Source organism: Camelus bactrianus, chromosome 19 (assembly GCF_048773025.1).
Source record: "Camelus bactrianus isolate YW-2024 breed Bactrian camel chromosome 19, ASM4877302v1, whole genome shotgun sequence".
Taxonomy (NCBI): Eukaryota; Metazoa; Chordata; class Mammalia; order Artiodactyla; family Camelidae; genus Camelus; species Camelus bactrianus.
The window spans coordinates 39,073,408-39,099,180 of record NC_133557.1 but is presented as its reverse complement, the minus strand read 5'-3'; the positions used below and the strand labels follow the sequence as shown (position 1 = coordinate 39,099,180).

General features: G+C 48.3%; 1 protein-coding gene across 12 annotated transcripts in view; it reads right to left on the bottom strand.

The window, feature by feature from the left end:
* KIF16B (kinesin family member 16B) overlaps positions 1 to 25,773 on the bottom strand; it is a 243,734-nt gene that overhangs the window by 77,311 nt on the left and 140,650 nt on the right. For 9 of the 12 annotated variants that reach the window (XM_074347840.1, XM_074347844.1, XM_074347845.1 and 6 more), the window contains 3 exons: positions 5,968 to 6,000; positions 5,590 to 5,643; positions 2,771 to 4,132 (listed from right to left, as the gene is read on the bottom strand). In XM_074347840.1, the coding sequence (XP_074203941.1) occupies positions 2,771 to 4,132; positions 5,590 to 5,643; positions 5,968 to 6,000 (1,449 nt within the window). The remainder of the gene's footprint in view (positions 1 to 2,770; positions 4,133 to 5,589; positions 5,644 to 5,967; positions 6,001 to 25,773) is intronic. The other 3 variants (XM_074347841.1, XM_074347846.1, XM_074347849.1) reach the window with 1 other exon arrangement.

Below are 25,773 nucleotides of genomic sequence, written 5' to 3'. Positions count from 1 at the left end.
CCCACTCCCTTTCATGAAACCTGAGTCTCAGTTTCTTTACATATCAAATGAGAGGGTCAATTAGTCTCTCCAAACTCCTTTGGCTTCAAAATTCCGAGATTCTAGCTTCAGATGCTGACATAGCACAATGCCACCAGCTCTCAGGTGTCACCAGCAGTGATGTGACTGCTCTATTCCGAACGGTTCTTGGCTCTCGGAAATGAGGTCATGGGACCACCAGGGCAGGTGCCCCCAGGCTCCGGAGGAGGTGACGCCCAGCTTAACTCAGCCTTTTGTCTGGTTAGCAAGTACTTACTGAGCAGCTGCTTGAAGAGCATGGAGTATTCCCAGAGGAGGAGGGAATAAGGTGTTAGGGGCCAGGCGGGCAAAGGACCAGGGAACAATGTTAACCCAGAAGTTCAGAGATGTAAGGAAAACGAGCCAGATGCAAGCAGGTGGTCACCAATGTTTTGATTAAGATGACGCCTACAGAGTTGTTCAAAGACATTCTCGGGGCTGGGCAGTGGGAAAGGCTCCAATGGGGCCCTGAAGGCTAAGCAGGATTTAGACAGGGGGTTAAGGGACAGCAGGGCGTCCCAGCACACGTGAAGAGCCAGCCTGCCCGGCAGCAGCTCTGCGGTTAGCAGACGGGGGACAAAGTGGCCCCGAGCTGGATGGTCAGGAGACCTGGATTCGACATGCAACTCTGCCGCTTTCTAACTGCCTGACACTTGTCCCCGGTGGCTGTATAACCATTGAGGGAAAAGAAGAAAGCAAATGGGTTACATTTTGTTCATAAAGCAAGCTGACAAGGAAAGACAAGTTCAGTGCAGTAATCGTCCAGTTTGGCTCCACGTGAATTGGAAATTTCGCGGCCGTGGGTTTTGACAAGTGGTGAAGTCAGGGTGCATGGTGGGCCCTGCCGCAGCCGTGAGAACCAAGAAAGATAACAAGACACAAAACCCACACCCCCGGAGAGCTGCAGGGCCTTAACAGCCAAAGCAAAGCACTCAGGATTTGTTGGCCTGAATCAGGGCTTAGCAAGATCCATTCCATCAAAACACATGCAGCTCAGAGCCTCCTCTGCGTGGCTTCTGGAGGAGCGCCGACATCATGAAATCACTTTGGTGCAAATCACCACGTGTATCCACTGTAACAGAGTATTAATACAACACGGCCAGGGAGCGAAGCTGGTTGACAAAAGCTGGAGACATGGGGCTAAAAGCTCACGTTGCATTCTAACCTAGCACCGCAGGATACGAATTGAGGGCGTGCCCTCCGCCCCTCTAAATGTCCTGGGCTTGGAGCTTTGTCCAGCAATTTCATTTACATAACGTACCTACAATCATTTTCTTAAACCGCAGACCTATTTCTCTGAAGTCACAGCATTATGGTTTTTGATTGTCATCTGGTGCTGTCTTGCCCCAGGGAATTACCGGAGAGCATGGTAAACAGACTCCAGTTTAAGCAGATGTTTGAGAGGAGGTGGCCCTGACCTCTCCAGGCAGGACCATGGATGGAGGCTGCAGCAACTCCTCATCAGCATGGACCCCAGGCTCCACCAAGGTCAAGATGGGCTCCTAGACACGAGAAGACCGGGCTTCGGCTGCAGCCCCTCGGGAGGTACTGTGGGGGACAGCGTTCCAGGCTCCCAGACCTGGGCTTCACTTAAGATCTCAACCAACCAAAGGGTCTGGAACTAAAGAAAATGCACAGGCCCAGGCTCTCCCTGTGAGGGTGAGGACACTGTGGCCTCAAATGGACGCGCCTGCCCACGGCTGCAGGGCAGGAAGGGGCCAGGCAGGGCACGAGTCCCCTTGCAGGACAACAAATCAGTGATGTGTGCAGACCAAGTGACCGTCAGCCTCTCTGGGAGTCTTGGCATCGCGTCTGCAGGGCCGGCAGAGAAAGCCTTCTCCAGTTCACGTATTTATTTGTCTTGAGAGCCTACCAGGAGTGTGGTGTCGGGGAATTGGGTGGTGGTGGGAGATAAATATTCTTTCTTTACCATGAAAATCGTGCTAGTTCCTAGTCCCTGACATCAAAAGAAGTATCAGTAAATCATCACCCAACGTGCTTGAATACACTGCCGTGTCTGCAACATCCGGAGGCTTGTTTGTTTATTGCTCAGTACAGAATCTCCAGGCCTCCCCGCAAACACTGTGAATCAGGAGGGTTGGGGAGGACTGTTCTGCAGTTCGCTGCTAGGTTTGGAGATCAGGGTCCACGTAACCTAAGGACGCGGGGGCGGGGCTTCCCCAGAACAAGTGCTGGTCATGGTCACGGTCACAGGGAAGACGTGCAGTCAGGGGGGAGGATGGGGAGGGAAAGAGGGAGGACGGAGAGGGAAAGAGGGAGGAAGGGGAGGGAAAGAGGGAGGAAGGGGAGGGAATGGGCAGCGGAGGGAAAGGGAGTCAAGGGCAGGGAAGGGAGGGCGGGGTGGGGGGACAGAACGGAGGAGGGGAGAAGCGGCACCGGGCTGGAGGCTCGCAGTCCTCTGTATGGACCAAATACGAAACACACTTGGAGCTCAGGGAGGCAATGGACAAGGGCTCTGTTTGTTTCCCCTTTTTTTCAACTTTAGGCCAGTGATTCTAAAAGAAGGGTTCTAAAGAAAAAGAAAAGGCGGCTTAGGGGTACTTTTCTCAGGTTTGGTAAAACAGACATTTGCTGGTGGATCAGAGAATGCAGAGGATGAAGGAATTACTTTTTAAAGAGACAGCGAGAGGCACAGCCATCAGGGGCAGAAATGCACCATCACCGGCCACGGTGTCCCCGCGGCTCCACTCACCTCTCCCGGTCCTTCTCCAGGGCTTCCTGCTCGGCCCCTGGGCTGGCCTGGAGCCCTGACTGCTCGTCACCATCACTGCCGGGCAGGGTGGCCGGCTTCAGCTTCTGCTCGTCCGTCCCCAGGCCCCGGGCAGCGCGCCTCTGCAGAGCTGAGTGCCTCCTCTCCAGCCTGGCCACGGCCTGCTCCAGGACCTCTCTCTGCTGCTTCTCCCGGGACTCCAGGATCTCCTTCTCCTTCCTCCTTACCTTCTCCTCCTGCCGGGCTATGTTGGCCGTGAACTCGAAGGTGGCCTGGAGCTTCTGCAGCTGGCTGGCGCTGGCCTGGTACTGTGCCAGCTGCTCCTCTTTTTCTTCCATCTCTTTCTCCACTTGATAGAGAGTGTTGTCTAGGCCCAGAGGACCCGCGTCAAGGATCTCCAAGGCTCTCTGCTTTTCCTCTATCAGCGTCGGCAAATGACTCTGCAGGAGGCACTGGAGCTGGCGTTCCTTGTGCTGCAGCCTGCACTCGGCCGCCTTTATGTTCTCTAAACCTTGAGCCGCCTGGGCGACGTCTGTGACACCCCCGTCACTTTTCTCCCATGACCTAAATTCTCCTTCGTTTCCAGATTTTAAGTGCTCCAGGATTTCCCGTTCCTCCTCGACCTCCTTTCGCAGGAGGTCCTTCTGCTGAACCAGGTCCTGCTCCAGGTTGGCCAGCTTGACCAGCTGCCTCCGCTTGAACTCGAAGAACTGCAGCTGCGCCCTCTCCCGGTCGTCGCCGTCGTCGTCCCCCTTGGCCGGGGCCTCCCGCACGCGCAGGAGGGACTCGCGGATGCGGGCCAGGTCGCCCCGCTCCGCCTCCACGCGCTGCACCTCGCCGCGCCGCAGCAGCCGCAGCCCCTCCTGCTTCTCGCGGAGCTGCTCCTCCAGGTGCGCCACCAGCAGGACCTGCCCCTTCTCCTGCTCCTCCAGCCTCCTCTTCTCCAGCTCCAGCCTGGCGTGCTGGTCGTCTTTTTCCCTCTTGAGCCGGTCCAGCTCCTGAAACATCTGGGCCGTCTCGGCCCGCTCGTGGCTGTCCAGCTCCTGGGGCAGCTGGAGTTCCTCCTGGACGCGGAGCAAGCTCTCCTCTTCCTGCTTCTTCTTCTGCAGCTCGGTCTCTTGATGCTCCCTCAGCCTCTCCTCCTCGAACTTCTCCTTCTCGGCCAGCAGATCCTTGAGCTTGCTCTCCAGGTGGAAGCTGCGGCGCTTGAGGCTCTCCTCCTGCTGGCGGATCTGCAGCTGGACCAGCTCCGTCTCCTTGCGCTGCGTCTCCACCTCCTGCTGCATCCGCTCTAGCGCAGCCTTATCCGACTTCTGCTTCTCCTCCATCTCTTCTATGAGTTTCCTGCAACGCAAACCATCAGCTGATCATGATTTGATCCCCAGGTTCAAATGCAGCTCTAACTTCGCCCGAGACTGACACGTCCTGGAAATGGACGTTCAGCAGGAAGATAAACCCTTCGCTAAAGTAAGGAAGACGGCAAACTGCGTTCCTTCTCACACCGGGGGGCGTGGTGTGTAATTTTTCCACTCTGTTAACTGTCCAACATATCATTTACCTAATCTCCTGAAGTAGCCTCTGATACCACTTCTTTGCAGCACCTATAAGCATAATGTGTTATGCACAATATAATTTTAAAAGCTCCCTGAGCGCAAAGAGAAGGAGCCATGCCCAATTTAAATTTAAATGTGTATAATTTTATTCAGCCCAGTGGCTAAAACTCAACGGAAATTCGGTTACAAAATGACGTTAAATAAAAATGCTTATGCTGCCCTCAACGCATCAGGGTCAAACATCAAAGTCAAGATAACCCGCCCTTCACTGCTCCAGCTCAAGTAACTACCTGACACTTAGCATTTAATCGCTAGTTTAGGACAAGTGTTCCTCGCCAAATGACCCAAAATATTAGTTTATTGATGAATAACATTGAAAATAATGGGAATCTCCAGGGACTCTTCAACCCGTGACTTGGGAGGGTCACATGTCATGTTGTGTTTTGGACAGCAAACGCTCCTCACTGGGTGCTGAGACAACGTTTCGATTCCTCAGAGTCCGGCCTCCATCTCCTCAGCCACCAAAGCTCTACCCTACATGATGCTGGAAACTGAACTCCTTCACCTGTAACATCCAGACTCCACACTCTAGGAAACACATCTGGTGTGTAGATTTTCTATGGCCTTAGTTTCTACTCTAATATCTGTCCTTGGTCCAATTCCTAGCCTGTTGATTAGGACAGGAATAAAAGAAGGATAAAACACTAATATTTTATCAAAGGATTATATTCAGAACATATTAAAAAAAAAAAACTCTCCAAATCAATTAAATAATCAGATGCACACACACACACCCCTAAAAGAAAAGTTAAGAACACAAAGGGGTGAATTAGGGAATGGAATACAAATGGCCAGTGTCACAAGGAAAGATGTTTAAAAAGTAAGGAGGCATAAGAAAGGGTAATTCTCATTCTTCTGGCTTTTTTAAGGGTGATAATATTAAGGAAGATATACTTTATTAGTTAAATTTAAACAAACCCATATTTGGTGTATCAAAGTGTAATGAGTGCATTAAATTTGCCTTCTGACTCTATTCCACAACCTATCTCACAAATATTTGAAGACGAACTATTTAAAAAATTCACACATGAAGTAAAATGAACTCGCCGAACAGAAATGAGCTACACTCATCAGACATGTAAGTGATGGGCATGGACCAGAGGGAGATGACAGAAACACAGGGGAGCTCGGTCCAGGACATCCACACAGGCACCCACCACTACATGCTGCTGAGACCACACGGCTTACCTTTTACTTTCTAACTTCTCAAGTTCTTCACGCTGTTGCCGCTCAAATTCAAGCCTAATAAAATCAAGTGAAAATGAGTCACTTTCATTCTATGTAGTTACATGTCACAAAAAGAATCAGTTTCTCAAGTTATGATTTTTAATCGCTATGGATTAGCACGTTTAAAATGTATTCTTTGCACTATGACTACGATTAGAAATTAGACATACTTTGGGGGGTGCTTGAATTCAGGCTGAAAAGAACATATTTTACTTGAAGGAAGGCAAACAAAACACCACCGTGTGGAAAAAGCAGGGGTAAAGGAGATTTCTAAACAACAACATGTCTACTCCATGCAGCCCAGCCACTGATGAGAATATAGAAACGGAGAATCTCTACCTCAGACAGATGGGTCCTTTTACAGGAAAAAGACTGCCAGGGAGGGAGGGAGAGAGAGAAAGCAGACATCAATTAAGGAAAGAATTAACTGGGGGAACATCAGGAGAAAAGCAGTAAGGTACTTACAAGCCAAAAGCCATGCACAAATTGAAACACCTTTTTACACACGTCAAATTTCCCAACCATTTCTTGAAGCAAACACCCCAAAGAGTCAGCTGTTGGGTTTTACACACTTCCCATGGCAATCATAACACTAATAATAACTGGGTACTAATAATGATTGCCAACAGAAGCCAAATGCACATTTTTACTGCTTGATAGATGGTTATTCTCCATGTAGGTTTCTCAAGGCCCTCCTGTAATTAGCAGTCATATGATATAGGAGTTACTGGGGGCTACAGACTGTGAACCAGCCGCCCACAGTGGTAGCAAGATAAAGGGGGCTGGGGTCACTGGGAATTCTAAAACAACTCGCTCAAATACTGATGACAGAAGTTGATTTCTTCTCGAATACTAGATTTAATTACTTCAAGATTTCACTACTCCTATTAAACAGCATGAACTGTTAATTCTTAAACTTAGACATTTTCCTGTTGTGGATGCGGATACAGCTGAAAAAGGCTGAACTATGGAAAAATTCATCATCAATTGTTTTCCTTGGGTACCGTGCATATCCAGGTTGGCTACGGCCACCTTTACAGTGAGCTAACAAGGTTTCAAATAGATCTGTTATCAATTTAACTTGGGCTCCAATTGAGAGTAAGATGTCCGGTGGCTTCTGTGAGCAGAACTGAGTGCTGTGTTGAGTGATTTACACATTTTCTTACTTTGTCTTCCCAGCAAATCCTGAAGAGAGCAAATCATATCTCCATTCTACAGATGAGGAACCCAGAGCTCAGATGTGCGAAAGAACTAGTCCAAGGTCACAACGGTCAGACGCGGGGGAGCCAGGACTTGAACCCACATGAGCCTGCTTGCAAAACAGCCTCAGTTTATTCATTTTATGAGCAGTGTTTAAGTTTGTGATATATAATAAAAGTATTAAATCCTTCACTGAAACTTGTTTAGGGTGAGATTTATCTTCTTATCAAATGAGAATAATCTGTGGACCGATGGCATTTCCATCCACGAGAAATGAATCTCATAAACACACATGAAACGTATTTATTTGCTAGTTCCCGAGCCCTGTACATGGGCCATTCCGCTAAGTAGGCACAGGGCTACACTGAAGTTCATATGTGATCATTCCTTTCATGTCACAATAAACTGAACCCTGCGGATGCTTCCTAGTAGGTATTTTTAGACTTCAGAAGAGTTCAGTCTTCCCAGAGAAAATTACAGTAAAAAAAAAAAAAATTACTGGATAAATCACTTTCAAAACCTGAGGGTTTTCCTAATACAACTGTCTTTACTCTCGATTTTTATTTTCTGTGAACAGCTCAACGTGACCATCAGTAGACAATGTCGCTCTGCTCTGACAGTGTCAAAGTGCACAGTCATAAGCCAAATGCTGCCCTGAGAGGTTCGAATGAAAACCTATCACCTGAGGACAGTTTACAAGTGCAGGTGCTGGGCTGGCCACTTGGCAAGCAACACCCTCACTCTGTCCTCCCAACCCTAGCGGGTCTCATCCCCACTTTATAAAACAGGACATTGAGGCTGACAGCCAGTCCCGAGCGGGTGGGGGAGGCGGGGCTCAAATCAGTGTGGCACTAAAATCTGTGCTGCTAACCATTGCAACTGTTGCTAGCGAGCTGTGCGGTCTCAGAAGGCCATAAAATGTGAGTTTTGATATTTTCATCTACGTCTTTCATCCAGCACAGTGACAGGTGCTGTGCTAGGCACAGGGAATCCAGCAGGCAGTGAGGGAGATGTGGTCGCTGCCCCTGCAGGGCTCCTAGTCTGGAAGTGACAGCTGAATAAATGCAGGGGTGCGTCATGAGCCACGACTGCGGAAGGACATGATGTTATAACATAAGGAGTGGGTGCTGGTCTCGGAATCTGGCAGCACCCAGAATCAAGGCAAGCGTCCCAGGGAAGCTTCTATCTAAGCTGCGCCCTTCCTCCTCGTGCACGACGACGTGGAAACTCAACGGGACAACAGAAGCCTTGGAAGTGCCAACTCTGAACTTGACTCTAATAGTGGCAGAAAAATGTCTTGGAACACAGTTGTCGAAGAGCAGAGAGAACAGAAGAGGTGGTGGGGTGTGAGAACTGATAAGGACAAGCAGAAAGACATGGCTGCATATCACTCGAGCTTGGAGACTGTCGGTTTACAGAGGCCCCCCCACCCCGGTCCCTGTGACCACGTTGCTTTCTTTGTAGCTTTGAGCTGAGATGCCCAGATGCAAGTTCAGGGCAGCGAGACAGTTCAATGATTCCAGCAGGTTCCTGGCAAGCAGGAAAACCAAAGGACCACTTGAGGATTTGGGGAGAGGCTGGCGTAAGTGCTGGCGATGAAGACTTGATTGGACTGGACGGTAAGTGGGGGGAAGACAAGGCTTCCAGGCAGAAATAAGAAAGCAAAGACATTTCCAGGCTGGAGAAGTGAGTGCTACTTAAGTAACTAGTTGGTAGGACGTGTTATCCCCTGGAACCACCGAGATAACAGCAGGGCTCAGGAAGACCAAGGTGAGGCTTAGAAGGAAATGCCAGGAAGGCAGCAGAGGACAGCAGTGAGGAGGGGCAAAGGCACCGGAAATGAACAGATCGGGACTGCCCCGCAGGGCAGACGGGCGGTCCTGGTAGGGGATGCCTAACCGTCTGGGCTGATGAGACCACTGGTCCTAATGAAGAAGAATGAATTCATTTCTGTGACCTGCTTCTAAATAGGAAAAAAAAAAAGTTTGATTGCTTTCTACTGAAAGCAGGATGTCTTTGGTAAATAATGATCCCCATTTCCTCAAAAATAAGAGTTAAAAAAATAATTAAGATGCTCAGTCTTAACTTAAAGTTCCAAACAGTCTGAGGAGCATCGTAATTACACAGTAGGGAACTGTATTTTAAACATGAGCTGATATCAGCTGTTGTTGGTACAGTTTAGCCTCTGCTAAATATCACCTATTTACTAATCATACTTTAAAATGCACCTCTTTCCACAATCAGTGATGATTATTTCAGATAGCAAACCTCAACAGACTGTAAAATATAAACGCGAGTGTGTTAATATCCAGGAAAAATACCAACTGTGATTGTATTTTAATGGGGCTACATTGTAAATAACCGTAATTCACTGTCTTACTTTACTGAAATTATCTTGGCCCCAAATGCTAATTTCCTAAATGTTATAATTAAAAGGAAAACCAGAAAAAGGATACAAGTTTTGCAGCTGTTTTTTAGCATTTTAAAATGACAGTTGGAAGTATATACACTGTGTTAGGTCCAACAAAAAATGCGTAGCACACAATCTATTTTTATGAGAAACAGCACCCCCCCCCTTTTTTTTGCATTGAAAGGCACCTAACATTTTTAGGTATAACTGCACGCCTTGCAATTTATATTCCTGTTGTCATCAGCAACAAAAAAGCAGGAGGGTGGGAATTTCTCAGTTCGCACCATTACGTTGAAAGTGAGACTGTGATTATCAAAAAAAAGGAAAGAAAAAAAAAATTTTTAATGAACGGAAAAGCACGCACTTTGAGTCCCTGTGTTGTCCCAATGGTGATTAGGTTTGTACCGCCGATGTTTCACTTTCTAAACGGAGGAATGTGGCCACTCAAGTCCAGCCGACACTTGACCTGGCAGCTGCAGGGCGGGGTGAACAGGGTGTGGAAGCTGAGGGCCAGACCCCAGCTGAAGGGGGCTCTCACCTGACAGTGGAGCTGAGCTGGGGGGAGGTGGCTCCTGCATGGAGGGTTTCAGTAGGTATGTGCACAGATAAGGGAAAGGCCCTTGGTCAGTGGGGAGGACTTTCAGGTTATCATCAAACCCAGGGATGACTCCGTGGGTGTGTGACAATGCACAGGGCCTGCGTTCATGCGATGCTGTACTGTTGGTACCTTGAAATTCTTAGCATTTGAACAAGGGGGCCCCCATTTTGATTATGCACTGAGCCCTGCAAATTATGTACCTGGTTCTGAGCAAGTACATGCCATTTTTCAAAGCACCCCGGCCTGCTGCCTGGAATGGCTGGCGGTATTCTGGTCAGGGACGGACGGAAGGGAGCTAGAACAGACTAGAACTCAGTGTAGATGGTTCACTTCTCCCGGAGCCTTCACAAGAGGTAGGTTTTGACCACAGTGGGTCTGTAATCACTTGGACCAGAACAGCCGACCTTCTCACCACTCTCACCATCCTTGAGAACTTCTTACAGCCAGTCTCAAACCACCTGACGAAGAGCAAACCCCGAGGAGACCAGCGGGTCCTGAAGACTAAAGAGAGGGTCCGGAGTTGGGTGCTGGAGTTTCTGCAGGTCCTATCCCGTCGTGCCCTGACCTTGAGAACCTTGTTATTCTAGATGTTCCTTAAAGAATGAGCTGAAACCAGACACTACGCCAAGTAGGCAGAGGGAGACTCATGAAAGGAAGACCCCGGCCATTCACCCAGACTCTGGCTCTTCATGGGCCGGCCCTGCAGGCTCCCTGCGTGCGTCACGGCTCACGTAGGCTCCCCCTAGCGAGCTAAGAACAGCTGCTTTATAGAGTCTCCCAGTCTCCCTACTTCCCCCCAAATCACCGTGCAACACAACAGTGGACAGCCCTGATACAACTGCGATTCGAAGTGCGCGTACCTAGATGAGGGGCTCACCATGCAATCCGATCCAGGAAGTTATTAAGCCCCTTTTAAGTAAAAGTCAGAGTTTATAACACAAATATCCCTAGCAGTCTGCGGGTGGTTTTCTAATGAACTTTCAAATCCCGGGTCTAGAAAGTACCCAGGGAAGACTTAGCAGGGGCCAGCCGTAAGGCTTTTGTAAGCAAATAGAAAGTGCTTGAAGAAACAAAGATTACCAATCCCCCTCGCCCCACCTCCGACCCCCCCTCTACTTTCCAGCTCAGAGACTGAGGCCCAGAGCGCCTTCAGGAGAGGTCCAAGGTGACCTTGTGAGAGAAGCTAAGAGGAAAGTTCTCATATTCCAACTCCTCCCCCTTCTTACTTAAACTCTAGAATGCCATCTCACCTCCTCAACCAGACCGGTAACGTGCATCCCAGAACAGCCCCCAGGTTAAAGCTGGTTCACCAGCCCTGCTGGACAAACCAGAAGGGTGGCCCCCGGGGAACTTCCCGCCACTCCGCTCAGCCACGCCTGCCACACATCCGACAAGCCTTCACCAAGCACCTACCAGGAGCAAGGCAGTGTGCTGGGCGCAGAGTGGATAAACTGCCCCAAGCAAAGGAAGGAGTTAAGAGCCTTGTTCGGCTTTTGCTTAGAATAAAGTGAAGCAGCAAGAAATAAAAGTCAGAAGTGAGACAGTAGGCTGTCCCCTGGGTCCATCTGCTCACGCCATGCTGGCCGAGGCTGACACTCTCGGGGGCACCTTCCCGGGACAATCTTTCCTGCCACTGCCCTGCGTGGGCCTCCGCACAAGGCACGGAGCACGAGATACAGGGGCCAGGGGTCCACGTATCACCGATCCACTGGATCCACATGCCTTCCAGGTGTCAGGCACCGCCCCGGGCCCTGCAGACTCAGCACAGAGAACCCAGTTCCTGCTGTCACAACCCTTCTGTTCCAGCGAGGGGGAAGCCTAACTCATGGTGAGAATGTTGTGTGCCAAGTGCTATGAAAAAGAATGAAGCCAGGAGGGAGGGTCAAGAGAGACGGGGACAATCAGGAGAGAGCTGAGGGCAGGGAATGACTGTGAGGAGGCAGCTAGTGCCACTGAAGGACAAGCTGAGGACCAGGGGACAGTGGTGGTATGAGAGCAATTTTGGCCCAGACCACCCAGGGCCCTACAGGTCACAGAGGGCAGCCAGCCCTGTCCACCAGGGATCCTCGAGGACAGAGACCCGCCTTAGCTGACGGTGCATCCTGGGGCCTCCTGCCAGGCACGTAGTAGGTGTTCAACCCACAAATGCTATAGGTAGTGATCTGAAGCCAGTGACGTGAGGCCCAGAGCCAGACCACAATTCCAGAGTCACTGAGCACCCGGGCAAGGGGGAGACGTCGTCAGCCAGTGCAGAGCTCTCTCTGCCTCGAGAAATAACAACTCGGCGGTGCTTCCAACCTCCTCAAGATTAAGGTAATTAACTGCAGCAAGTGTAGAAGACACAGGGGAGTGAAGTACAGTGAAGCCCCTCATCACGATTGCCGCATCTCAGTACAGGGCCTTTAGTCCTCACAGCTGAACATACAGATGCGGGAGCCTGCAGGTCTATTTTGTAGCCTTTTCCTCTTAATTCATACTTTGGACAGGCCCCCAAATCATTAGCTGTTCTTCCACAGCAAAGTGTAACATCATAATGTTATGATGTAACACAGTAATGTTATGACGTAACTGCAACTTTGCAATTTAGAGGCACCAGGACCACGTGAGCCGTCTCATACTGCGGGGAACGAATGTGGTAGAGGATCCTAGCCAAACAGTTTGGTGGGATCTACACCGGGTCGCCCAAGAAGAGGCTGGTTTAAGAAATGAAAAGCTGTGCGTATCTGTGGGCAAGGGGAGAAGAGAGAGCAGAGAAGGGAAGTCTGAAGATGCGAAAAAGACTTAAAATGCACCACGGTTCCTCTGCCCTGGCAAGACATCGTGGAGGCGAAGAGTTTCACATGCCTGCTCCGCACACCTGGGACTCCTGCAACGTTGCGCTGAAGGATGAAACGCTCCCACGTCTAACCAGGCCCTGCGTGAAGCGGGAGCCTCGAGGCTGACGGGGCTGAGGGTGGTCCAGGCAGCACCGTCCGCACCCCCGACCCTCCCTCCACCGCCCCCTCCTCTTCTAGGTCGTCAAGCCCCCCTTTCTTTCTCTCTCTCCCTGACACCTCTCCCTCCACCTTCCTCCCCTTGTTTCTTTAATGTGAGCCGCAGGTAGCATCAAATAACGTGCTCAGGGGCGTGTGGATTTAGCTGAAGACACAATAAAGCTGAAAAGACTTACGTAAGCTGATTAAATGCAATGCAATCAACAACTTATTTGGGAAAAAAGAAATGGTTCCAAAAGTCCTTAATGATTAGAGTTACATTATGACATAAACAGGAAGATGAGCATTCAATGGCCCACGGGAAAGTTCCCAGGAAAATGTTACAAGAAAAAGCAGAACACTGAACGTATCTCGACTGTGGTCTCAATTTTGTTTTCTTTAAATGCTCTTTAAAATGCATGATTACAGCATCTGATGTACAATTAAATATATATAGTATAAAATTAAAATATTACAAATATAAACCAATCATTGTTTCTTGGTGGAAGGACTCTGAATACCTGTGATTATTCATTTCTGAGTGTTTTACTTTTTTGTAATAAGCATTTCAATTTATAATGAGACAAACTACCTGTTTCAAAATTTTGTCTTAATCTACTGTGGCTGTACAACCATTTTACTTTCTTTTTGCTCCTTCAAATCTCTAGTCCATTTCCATTCATCTCCAGCAGTGATGATGATGAACCCGAGTGGATCATAAGAGACGGTGACTAACATCTGGAGTCGCTGGTGGCAGACGGCTGTTCAAGGTTAGAATTACGGTCTGGGATGGAAGAAGAGCCAGGGGGCAGGAAGTTCCTCCTTGAGGCACAGCAATTCTCTCTCACACACATTCGATCAACAAGCACTTCTCAAACACCTACTTAGAAGCAGGGATACATTATTAAGAAAATTAAAACTTTTTACTAAATATACTAAAAATACTCCACTAAATATACAGACCGAGAGTAGGCAAATGGTCGCAGCAACAGAGACAGTTACACTGTCGAAGATGGTACCACAGAAGGACAGAGTGATTAGCCAAGGAGACGACATGAGGACTGGGGCTGGCAGGGCCTCCCGGAGGAAGTGGCACTTAACCCGAGATCCTGGAGACTGTCTACGGCTTAGGGGTGTGAGGAACGGACGAGCGTTCCAGGAGGAGGAAATGGCACGTTTCCAGTGAAGGCCTGGGAGCAAGAACAGACGTGTGTGTAGAACCACCAGATGAGTCAACAACTCTCAGAGCGCTCGTGGCATGCGATCGAGGTACTTCAGGATGTTCCCTCAAAGGAAAACCACGCTGCCATGTAGGATTAAGAGGACTCTATCGCCTTCCACCCCTGCCCGCAACGGCCGTCCATCCCGTCACCCGGGGGCGCCTCCCTTCCTCGGCTGGCCCGCGCAGTGCAGCTTCAGCGTGTGCAGTGACACGATGCTGCGGGCGGCAGACGTGCAGCCCCGCACAGACGGCGCAAACCTAAAGCAACCCAGAGAAGACGGGCTGCACTTTGAATCCAATAGCGCGTCTTTCTGCCTCCGTGGAAAACAGGAAAACACAGGCGCTCATGACTGAAAGCGGCTCGCGGTGGGATTGCATTCAAGGACAAGAAAGATAAAAGCTAAGTCAGTACAGACAAGACCTCGTTTTACTGCGCTTTGCAGGTTACTGCTTTTTCTTCTTCTTTTTTTTTTTTTGACAAGTTAAAGGTCTGTGACAACCCTGCGTCGAGAAGTCTGTCAGTGCCATTTTCCCAGCAGCATCTGCTCAATTTGTGTCTCTGTGTCACCTCTTGGTAATTCTCCTGATACTCAGGCTTTTCCATTATTATATTTGTCATGGTGGTCTGTGACCAATGATCTTTGATGCTACTACTGTAAAAACATCATAGCTCGCTGAAGGCTCAATTGATGGTCAGCATTTTTTAGCTGTAAGTGTTTTTTAGACATGATGCTATTGCACACTTAACTTAAGTATAATGGAATAATGCAGCATAAACAATTTTTAAATGCACTGGTAAATCAAAATATTTGTGACTCTCTTTATTCCGATATTTGCTTCATCACGTAGTCTGGAACCGAACGCGTGTGCCTGGAACCGACACTGCTCTCTGTTAATGGAAGGAAGAAGCTCACTTCCTTCCACTGCCTTCATCACAAGCTCCACGAGACCATGCATCTTCACAAGCTGTTTAAGACACTCCACAGCAACTGCAAAGTCAGTAAATGGTCCATAAAAAAGCAGCACCACTGAGACCAAAGACTGGAGAGGAAGTCAGCCTTGCAGAGAAGCAAACTTTTGAAAAATGGGAATTCCCAATAAAACAAACCAGCAGAGACAAACACGGTAAACAACCATCAGCTAAACACAGGCTAACTACCAAATCACCCGAAACACAAATATTGCCAAGTACAGGCATAAAACCTGCATGCTCAAGGTCAGCAAAAGAAGGGAAAAAAAAGGTTAAAGCAATTAATAAAGTCCCAGAAAGTGAGAGAAGACAGAAGAGTGGAGCTGGCACCTCCAGGCAATGTGACCTTTCCTCCCACGATGTGCAGTGAGGACCATGACCTCACCTGAAGGTGCAGGTCTCACCAAGAGCATCTCCAGCTATGGCCAGAGGGTTTCTGAGCCCCTTCTACATTGGTATGAATTCAGAGGGAAACTGAATTCACTTAGTACACGTTTACTGCATGTCTATTAAGTTCCAGGTGCTGTGCTGGGCACGGAGCAAACAACAAAACTCAATTCCGTGCCTGTTTTCTGCAAGCTCACGTACAATAGAGTGAAGCTAAGGTTCAGTACAGCGAAGGACACACCCCTTTACTGGTGTCTCATTTCTTTCCCTGCGGTATGACGTAGTGTGGTGTATTTATCCTTCTGGCTGACGGAAGAGGGGAGGGGGGAGGGGGGAAGAAACGGGTGGGGGAGAACCTAAGGAAGAAACAGGGGAGGGGCTGGAGAGAGGAAGGAAAATGACACGACTTTCTTCCCCTGTAACTGTTGTCAGCTGTCAGGTAAGAAGACCCCACTATCTGGGTGCCTTTGGCTTTTTGCATCCCAACCCCAGAATGCTCGTTCGGAATCCAGTTCCTTCCAGCTTTACATTCTGAGATCCCATCCTGACTCCTAGCCAGAAAGGAGCAGGAAGGCTGGAGCTAAGCACGTACACATTCTCGTACAGCTTGGAGCTCAGTACAGGACAAGTTTGGTGCTTGGTGAGTCCTTGGTGACGATCGGGATGCCAGGACATGCTTCCAGGGAGAGCCACTGTTAGCAGGATTCCCCAGATGGCAGTTCCTGTGCACACAGCTTAAAGCTGCATCCTAGAGCGTGTGCTTACATGGACACAGTCCACACTTCAACAGGATCCCTCTGCAGTTTGCAAGCAAGTGGAAATTCTCATGCAGGTCAGGGGGAAATGAATGGTGGAGACATATGCAACCATCCCATAGAACAATCTATGAACCAGTTCCAAGAGCCTTAAAACTATATACACCCTCTGCCAGGTAATCCCATCCTCCTTTTTTCTCCCCTGAGGAAATAATCAGGGATAAACACAGAGAGTTCGCTATAAACGTCACCCCCACTGCTTGTCATAGCTCAAAACTAGACAACAAAGTACCTGCCAACAGCAGATCAGCACGGTACAGACTGTGCACATAACGGACTCTCACATGGAGGTTAAAACGATATAGGATCGAGTTCCCGTCAAACTGGCGGAGTGGTAGGACCACAAGCTCGCCTCTCCTCACGACTACAACGAAACCACAACTGAATGCTAAACAACTTTCGAAAAAAGACTGGAACCTGCAAGAAGGATCTTCTGCAACTGGAAACATAAAGAGGCAACCACGGCAGGAAGGTGGGGGGGCATGCTCGTGATATAATTGGGCTTCATACCCACCGTGTGGGCAACACAAGCTGAAGATTTGTTAAGTCGCAGGGCCCCCCCACCCCAGGAGTGAAAGCTCTAAGCCCCACGTCAGGCTGCCCAGCTCGGGTCCTGGCACTGGGAAGGGAAGGAGACCCCAGGGCATCTGGTGTTGAAGGCCAGGGGGATTTGGCTCTGGAAGCCTCACGGGACTGGGGGAAACGGAGACTCCATTCACTTGAGAAGTGTACACGGAAACTTACAGCACCAGGTCCAAGGGCAGAGGCAGTGATTTCACAGGAACCTGGGCCAGGCCTGCCTGCTGGATTTGGAGGGTCTCCTGGGGACGTGGGGGGTGGCTGCGGCTCACTCTGGGGACATAAAAGCTGGTGGCAGACATTTTGGGAGTGTTAATCTGCATGAGCTTTCCTGGAGGCTGATATCTTGATTGGATCATTAGCACCAAGACCGAGCCCCACCCAACAGCCTGCAGGGAAGCCTCAGGCCAGACCACACACAGGGTGGAACATGGCCCCATCTATCAGCAGACTTCCTAGGCCACAAAGGCCTCAGGACACAGCCCACCCACCAGAGGTCCAAGACCAAGCTTCACCCAGCAGTGGGCAGGCACTGGCTGCTCCTGCCAGGAAACCTGCATAAGCCTCTAGTCCAGCCCCATCCACCAGGCGCAGATACTAGAAATAAGAAAACAACAATCCCAAAGCCTGTGGAAGGAATCCACAAACACATAGAAAGACAGACAGGAATATGTCCCAGGCCAAGGCACAAGATAAAATCCCAGAAGAAGAGATAAGTGATGAGAAAGAGTTTAAAGTAGTGATGGCGAAGATGTTCAGAGAACTCAAGAGGAGTACAGATGCACAGAGTGAAGTTTTTAAGCAAAGAGTTGGAAAATATAAAGAACACCCAAACAGAGTTGAAGAACAAAATCACTGAAATGAACAGCACACTAGAAGGAACCAAGAACAGACTAAATGAGGCAGAAGAACAGATCAGTGAGCTAGAAGACAGATTAGTGGAAATCACTACTTCAGAACAGAAAAAAGAAGAAAGAATGAAAAGGAATGAGGATAGTTTAAGAGAACTCTGGGACAACATGAAGCACTCTAATATTTGCATTATAGGGGTCCCAGAAAGAGAGAGAGAAAGGACCTGAGAAAATTTTTGGAGCGATAATCACTGAAAACTTCCCCAACTTGGGAAAGGAAACAGTCACCCAAGTCCTGGAAGCGCAGAGAGTTCCACACAGGATCAACCCAAAGAGGAGCACACCAAGGCACATGGTCATCAAATTGACAACAACTAAGGATAAGGAGAAAATGTCAAAATTAGCAAGAGAAAAGCAACGAATAACATACAAGGGAGCTCCCATAAGGTTATCAGCTGATTTCTCAGCAGAAACTCTACAGGCCAGAAGGGAGTGGCACAACATATATAAAGTGATGCAAGGGGGAAACTTACAACCAAGAATATCTATCCAGCAAGGCTCTTGTTCAGACTTGAGAAATCAAAAGCTTCACAGATAAACAAAAGCTAAAAGAATTCAGCACCACCAAGCCAGCTCTGCAACAAATATTAGGACCTTCTCTAATCATCAAACCATAAGAAAAGTGAACAAAAAGAAGAAAGAGAGAAAAAAAAAAAAAGACCTACAAAAGATTGTTTTGGCTATTCGGGGTCTTTTTGTGGTTTCCTTACAAATTTTGGAATTGTTTGTTCTAGTTCTGTGAGGAATGTCGCGAGTATTTTTACAGGGGTTGCATTGGATCTGTGGACTGCTTTGGGTAGTGTGGCCATTTTGATAGTGTTAATTTTTCCAATCCAAGAGCACAAGAAATCTTTCCATTTCTTTGTGTCATTTTGGTTTTCAGAGAATAAGTAACCTCCTTGGTTAAGTTTATTTCTAGGTATTTTGTTGTTTTTGATGTAATGGAAATGTCTCTGCCAGTTACAAAATTCTGGTTTTTCAAGTGGAAAAAAAAAAGCGAATGAAGGGCCACAAATAGCAAAATGTCCTTCTTTCTTATGGGTGAGCTGTACCCCATTACCTATATACATGCTGCATCCCTGTTATCTATTCGACTACTGATGTGCACTTAGGATGCTTCCATATCTTGGCAATTATAAATAATGTTGCTGTTAATAGCAGGGTGTATGTATCTGTTTGAATTAACTCTTATTATATGGTTGGCTTTATTCCTTTGATAACTATGTAAGTTTAAAAAGCTAAAGCTCTAAACATTCTTAGAAACAATGAACAGTACATACATGTAAATTAAAAGATGTATGTGCAGTTAAAAAAAAAAAATCTATCAAGCCATGAAAGACACAGGAGAAACTTAAAAGACACATTACTGAATGAAAGAAGCTGGTCTGAAAAGGCTACAAATTGTATGATTCCAAACAAATGACATTCTAGAAAAGGTACAGCTAGAGAAACAATAAAAAGATCGTGGTTTCCAGGGGTTTGGGGAGAGGGAGGGAGGGAAGAATGAATAGATGGAGCACAAGGGATTTTTAGGGCAATGAAATTATTCTGTATGATAGTATAGTGGTGGCTACATGTCATTATGCATCTGTCAAAACTCATAGAATGTACAACATCAAGACTGAACCCTAATGTAAACGATGGACTTTGGTTGATAATAATGTGCCCATGTTGGTTCATCGATTGTACCAAATACATTGCACAGATGAGTGATGTTGAGGGCAGGGGAGTAGATATGTGTGGGTGGGGAGGGCTACGTGCAAACTCTGTATTTTCTGCTCAATTCTGTTGTGAACCTGAAACTGCTATAAAAGAATAAAGTCTATTAAGAAAAATGATGTAGGATCATATATACGAAAGCAAAAGATACACAAGTGCAAAAAACTCTTACAAGTCAGTGTGAACACATGTGGGTAAAAGAATACATACAAATGAGTACAAAAATAAATGTGTGTGTGTATATATATATATATATATATGTAAAATGTAAGTACATATATAACGCATGCACGCACGCACGCACACACCCACGGAGAGAGGCAGTGATGGCCAGACAGTGAAACAGACAGAGGCAGAGACCGGACAACAGGAACATGTTAACTGCAGTAATTTCTTCTTTTTTGCTTGTTTGTGATTTCTGAATTTTCCATAATGAACACATTAAAATAAAAATTTAGGTTAAAAGCAGTCATCATGCATCCATCTTCATCCCCTGATCTCCGATGACCTCAGATGGTCTTCAGAGTTGGGGCCCTTCCGCAGCTACTGAGCTCTGAGTGGTCCTGACACCCACTGGCCCACCTCGACGCTGCACCCCATGAAGCTCCTCGGATGGCTTACCCAACACAGGTCTGATTTCTTACTTTGGATATTTTTTGGACCAACTGGATTTGAAACTCAGGCGTCTGCCCTCTTCAGAATTTAATTATCCACATCCACTATACCCATTTAACTGCGCTCGCTATTGGTCAGTGCTTGAAGGTGGTTAACGCACAAGCGAAAATTTCTCCCTTGATCTTCCAGACTGAAACGAACTTAAAATGTATATAATTTTGCTTAGAGAACTTTCAAAAAGCTGTGAAAGCTTCCACCTTCTGCCAAGTTGGCTGCCTGTTCGCCGTCTCAGAGCAAGAACGGAGGCTGTCTAAGGAGTGGGCTTGGCTGCTTCTTAAAGACACTGCGCTACTGAGGAGGAATGTTTCCTCTGCAGCAAAATTCATTCCTGGCAAAGACCCTGGCTGGGCGCTTCTCCAAAGTGGAGCTAACTCCCAAAGGAAGGCACCAGGATGCTTTGCCTCATCCAAATATTCTCTGGCACGAAGCAGCACGCATGTGTGCATACAAATCCTGGTTCCCAGAGAGCCTGCGATGTGATGTGGGCCAGCAGTAAGTTCCTAAACTACCTTAGAAATGATACACCCAACATTTTGTGCCCAGTTGGGCTGATAAAATGTTCTTAGATAGCAAAGACTTCACTTTTAAAAACTCCAAATCTTACTATGATTCAGAGCTTGGGTTTTTTTTAGACATGGGCTATTTGGAGAATTACTAGGTTGCCTGTTGAACAAAGACAAAAAACCAGCTGCTTTGAAGGTAAGCTGGATATTACTGGATACAATAATTTGCAAACCAGACGTTCTTCTTTCAGAGAGCTCTGTTCTAAGAGGAACTGAGTACTAAGTAGTGTATGTTTTTAATCTATTGCAGAAAAACTATACTCGGATTTATATGGTATCAAGGAAACCGAGAGATATGTCCATTTGTAACAGCTAAGAAGGCCATAAAACATGCGAATGAGCTGGCTGAACCAAGCCTGGCAGGGCTCGAGGCGCTCAGAGGGAAAAGGATCCGCGTCAGATTTACTTTCATCAGTTACTCACCACCCCTACGGAGGAAGCTGAATTTGACATGTTCTGTCTTTCTGTATTTCCAAACACTGTTTTCTAAACTGGACATTCTTGAGGAAATGGAAGGAAAACAAAAGAGTGCAGAAAAACCACAACGAGGTACCAGCTTCACTAACAAAAACAAAACAAAAAATAAACTAACAAGAAAAAATTAGAAAATGACACATACTGGTGAGGATGTGGGGAAACCAGAGCCTCGTGCACTGTTAGTGGGACTGTGAAACAGTGCACCTCCCGTAGAAAACAGTGCAGCAGTTTCTCAAAAAATCAAAAACAGAATTACCATAGGAGCCAACAATCCCACCTCTGGGCATATATCCACAAGAATTGAAAGCAGGGACTCACAACAGGTATTTGTACATCCAGGTTCATAGCAGCATCATTCACAATTGCCAAGAAATGGTGTCCACTGACAGGTGAATGGATAAATAAGATGTGGTAATATACATGTGATAGAATATTATGCAGCCGTAAAAAGGGAGAAATTCTGATACCTGCTAAAATGTGCATGAACTTTGAGGACATTAAGTCAAATAGCTAGTCACAAAAAGATAAATACTCTATGAATCCACTTCTATACCCAGAGCCAAATTCAGAGACAGAACAGAAGGGTGGTTGCCAGCGTGACAGGGAGGAAGAGTTGGGACATTATCCTTTAATGGGTAGAGTTTCCGTTTTCTGAGAAGAGTTCTGGAGGTTGGCGGCAACAATGTGAACACACTTAACAGCCACTGAACCACACACTTAAAAATGGTTAAGATGGCAAATTTTATGTAAAGTGTGTCTTAGCACAATTTAACAAAAGAGTGAAGAAATGAGTCAGCAAATGCTTACTAAGTACACAGAAAACCATTCTCTGTTGTATTTTGGGCTGTGCATTTTAATCATAGTCATAAATTCTAAACACGCCACCCACAACTCACAAAAACGTTACACACGCGCAGATGTGATGAGTGTGCAACAGAACCCGGGCTGCAAATTCCCCTCCTCCTAGTCCCTCCTGCCTGAGCCCCGAAGCGCATTTCCTCAAAGCATGGCTGTCTGTCTAGACAAGCGAGTGGCACGCGCCCAGGCCGGGCTTTCGGAGGCTCCCCAGCCCGCGGACCCTCGGCACAACTCCTGCCCGCACACACCAGGTCTGCTCACAGTGCCGGCCTCCCCCAGCACGTCTCTCCAGAGGAGCACTCCTCCCCACGCACACGCCTTGGGTCCCACACGGAATCCAGTTCACCTGTGAATCCTGGACGGAATTCTCCGGTGGAGCTGGGGGGATGATGTGGGGCTCCCACATGGCAGGGGTCCAGGCCTCACTCTCTGTTCTCTGAGGTAAAGCATCTTTAACAGACTTCTCCCGTCTTCCTGTCTTCAACCCCGGAGGCAGAAGTACCAGACCAGAGACTCGGGGGAGGTACTGCCGAGGTTCCTCATGACCTGCTACGCCCTCCTCGCCACCCTCCCCGACAGGGCTCCCGGCTACTTCCTGCAGGCTGCGTACTGCCGTGGCACTGAGAGCACGCAGAATGGGGTGAGAACCGGGGGAGCACTCTACAGGAAGAAAGGCCCGGCCCCCCGAGCTTGAGGGTAAGCGGGTTCCAGTTACTCGGCCTACAGCGCAGATCCCAATACGCCCCTGGAGCTGATCTCAGTGTGGAGAAAGACTCCTTCTGGAAGTCTCTGGGTTTCTAAATGAGCCAACACATGACAAGGCCTGGCTACAGGAAGGGCATCCCTTCCGAGGCACATCTGCTCTCCTCCCGCGGGACCTCGGCCCTGGATCACACGCTCCCTGGCCTTCGCGCCCAGCGGGCTCACGTGCCTGTGTGCGTTTTCCTGGGCAGAGAAAACACTGCCCTGACGCTGACGGGCCGACCGCACACAGCAGACCCTCGGCAAACACGCGCTGCTCTACTGAAGCACCTCAGTCCTATGTTTCCATCTTGAGAAACGAACATGCTCTTGTGTCCTGGGAGCCGATTTAAGTAACAATTATTTAGTTCATCCAAGTATTGAACTTACTTTGTTCAGTTTTCTTCCCGTTTATCGTGTGGTGCTTCGTTTAGCCCAAGGGCATGTACACCTGTAACATCAAAAAAGGTGCGAACAGCACGGCTTAGCCGCATCCGGCTTGTTTCCCGAGAGGCTGGAGCAGATCACTCTGCAAGGCATCTGCTGCCCATAAACCAGAGGAGGCAACTTTTCTCCAGTTATGTTCTAATTCATGGGTAATCATTCTCCACAGCAGGTGGCAAGTTGAAAGGGGCTGAAGGCAGGGAGGATGAAGGTCTGACAAAGTGTTAGGTCATTTGCATTTGAATTTGTACAAATGAGTACTGCTCGGGTAGCAGATACGAAATGCATCTGCCAGGTGGACAGGGTGCGTGGTGGTGTCCGAGGCACCTAGAACCGTCTCCTTAGGCGGCTGCAGGCTGTTTCCTGTCGAAGTCTCTGCCCACCTGGGCCCAAGCCTTCCCTTCACCATGAGGGGCTCCCTGAGTTTTGCTTGAGGATCCGGAACCTGACTGTGAGGTTATCCAACTGCTGCAGTGTCACCTGGGAACTGACCCGTGCCACGCAGAAACGTTCCTTCGCATCAAATGCTATTTTCCACCATTTGGAACATCCATGTCCAGTGGAATCAGCAAAAACCTTCCCCTGAAGGACTCATGTATCTCACTAAAATTTCATTCTTAATCTGTTTGCTAAACATTTACCAAGCACATTACATGACAGAACACAGAAGTTAGTAAGAGGAGCCTCTGACAGTGAAGATTTCCCATCTAATATTAGGAAAGACACTCACACGGTGTTTTTTTTTTAAAGCTTTCAAAAAGTCAACATTGATTACTTTGAAAATGTTCAAGACTTTAAAAACGTCCAAAGGCCTAAAGATACCCAGGTTTCAGATAAGGTTACATGCAGGCACTGCCTTTAGGTTTCTCCGTCGCTAAAGCCTGAATTTCAAACTGTTCAGTGCTATACTCTCATGATCCCTCCACCTGGGGAGTGCTGATTGCCTCTGGTTTTTGGCACACTTTATCAAAAGTTACCGCTCCAACAGTGATGAGAAAAACAAAGGCGGTAGTGATCACTGTCACCAAAACGAGAACGTTACCATCCAGAAAGAAAGTCACCATAGCAATGGCAAAAGTCAAAATGGTTAATCCAGTAAAGAATCCAAAGAATCATTGCAGAATCCATGTGAGCACTTTACCTGGGTTACTCTCTGCAACCAGGTCTGCTGACTATTAACCTGAGGTGCTGAGATCATGAGCCGGTTCCGGTACTAAATGCAGCTCTGAACGCAGAGACTGAACTTGCCCCCAGCCACCGGCCCAACTCAGTGCTCTCGTGGCCCCCACCTCAGGAGCAGCTGCACCATCTGCCCGAGGACTTAACCCTGACGCCTGGGACCCCGCCTCGGTCCTCTGATGCTCCACCTCCATGGTTACCAGCCAGACCCAAGCCACTGCCACCTCCCACCTGGACTTCGAGCTTGGAGATGAACCCAAGCAAGCCCTCTCTGTACCCAGCAAGGGCTGAGCCAGCCACACGGCACAGAAGCGGCTTTCTCAATGGCCTCTGGCTTTTATGCGGCATTCTCCAAATGACACACACCCTAGTATTTACAGGACATTTGTCTTCTGTTTCCTCTACTGCTTAAAAACCTCAAATGGTTTCCCAGCACTTTTAGGAAACAGTCAAACTCCTTCTGGTGGCCTCCAAGGCCCCCAGCCGCCCCCCACCTCACCTCTGCCCACTCCTGCAGCTCAACTCCATCTGCCCTGGACTCTCCCCATGACTCAGTCGGATGCCACTACGCTTGCTTCTGGAACACTCTCCACTCTCACCTTCCCCGCTGCACAAGCGTCATCCTCCCTCCACTCAGGTCTTAGTTTAAATGTCCCCTCCTCAGGGAGCCCTCCCTGATCACGCCATCCAATTCCACCTAAGCCATTTTATTTTCATTTCATGTTCATTTTCTGCCTATCTTTGTAAATTACCTGTGATCGCTTCTCTCGAGCAGCAAGCTGCAAACCGACCCCAGGTCCTGTTGGTAGCTGTGCCCCTGTGGGGAGAACCAGGGAGGCTTCCCAGGAGGCGCTCAGAAAGGGCTTGCTGACAGATGCGGGTACATTGCAAAGAAGAGGAAATCGGGGTGACAGGACTGGAGCCCTGACAGTGAGGAAGGGACATTTATTTCTGACTGGAGGGAGGAGAGTTGGGAACAGCGTTGGGGGAGATGGCATGTACTACACTTTGAGGAGATTCATGCCGGGCCCTGGAACACGCAAATGAAAAGCTCCAAGGGAGCTGGTGGGGCGGGTTGGGGGGGTCCCCAGGACATGGGAGGGCAGGGCTGGGAGGAGGACGCAGTCGACGGGGGCTGAGTGATGTGGTGAAGGGCTGGGATCTGAGGTTTCAGACCACAGAAAATCACTGAAAAGTCTTGGGGATGAAACTAGTACACTCTGACCTACATTGTGCAGACACAGAGAAAAACTGTTTTAACTTCAAAACCAGCCAGTGACAGAAAACAGCAGGACTGTGGAGAGACTACACGTTCTCCTGTGTTCAGAGGACTGAAAAGAAGGCCTGAGGTCCCCTCTGTAAACACCAGGGAAAGAGGGGCCCACAGGTGGTGACCCTGGGTCTCAGAGGACAGGCTGAATGCAG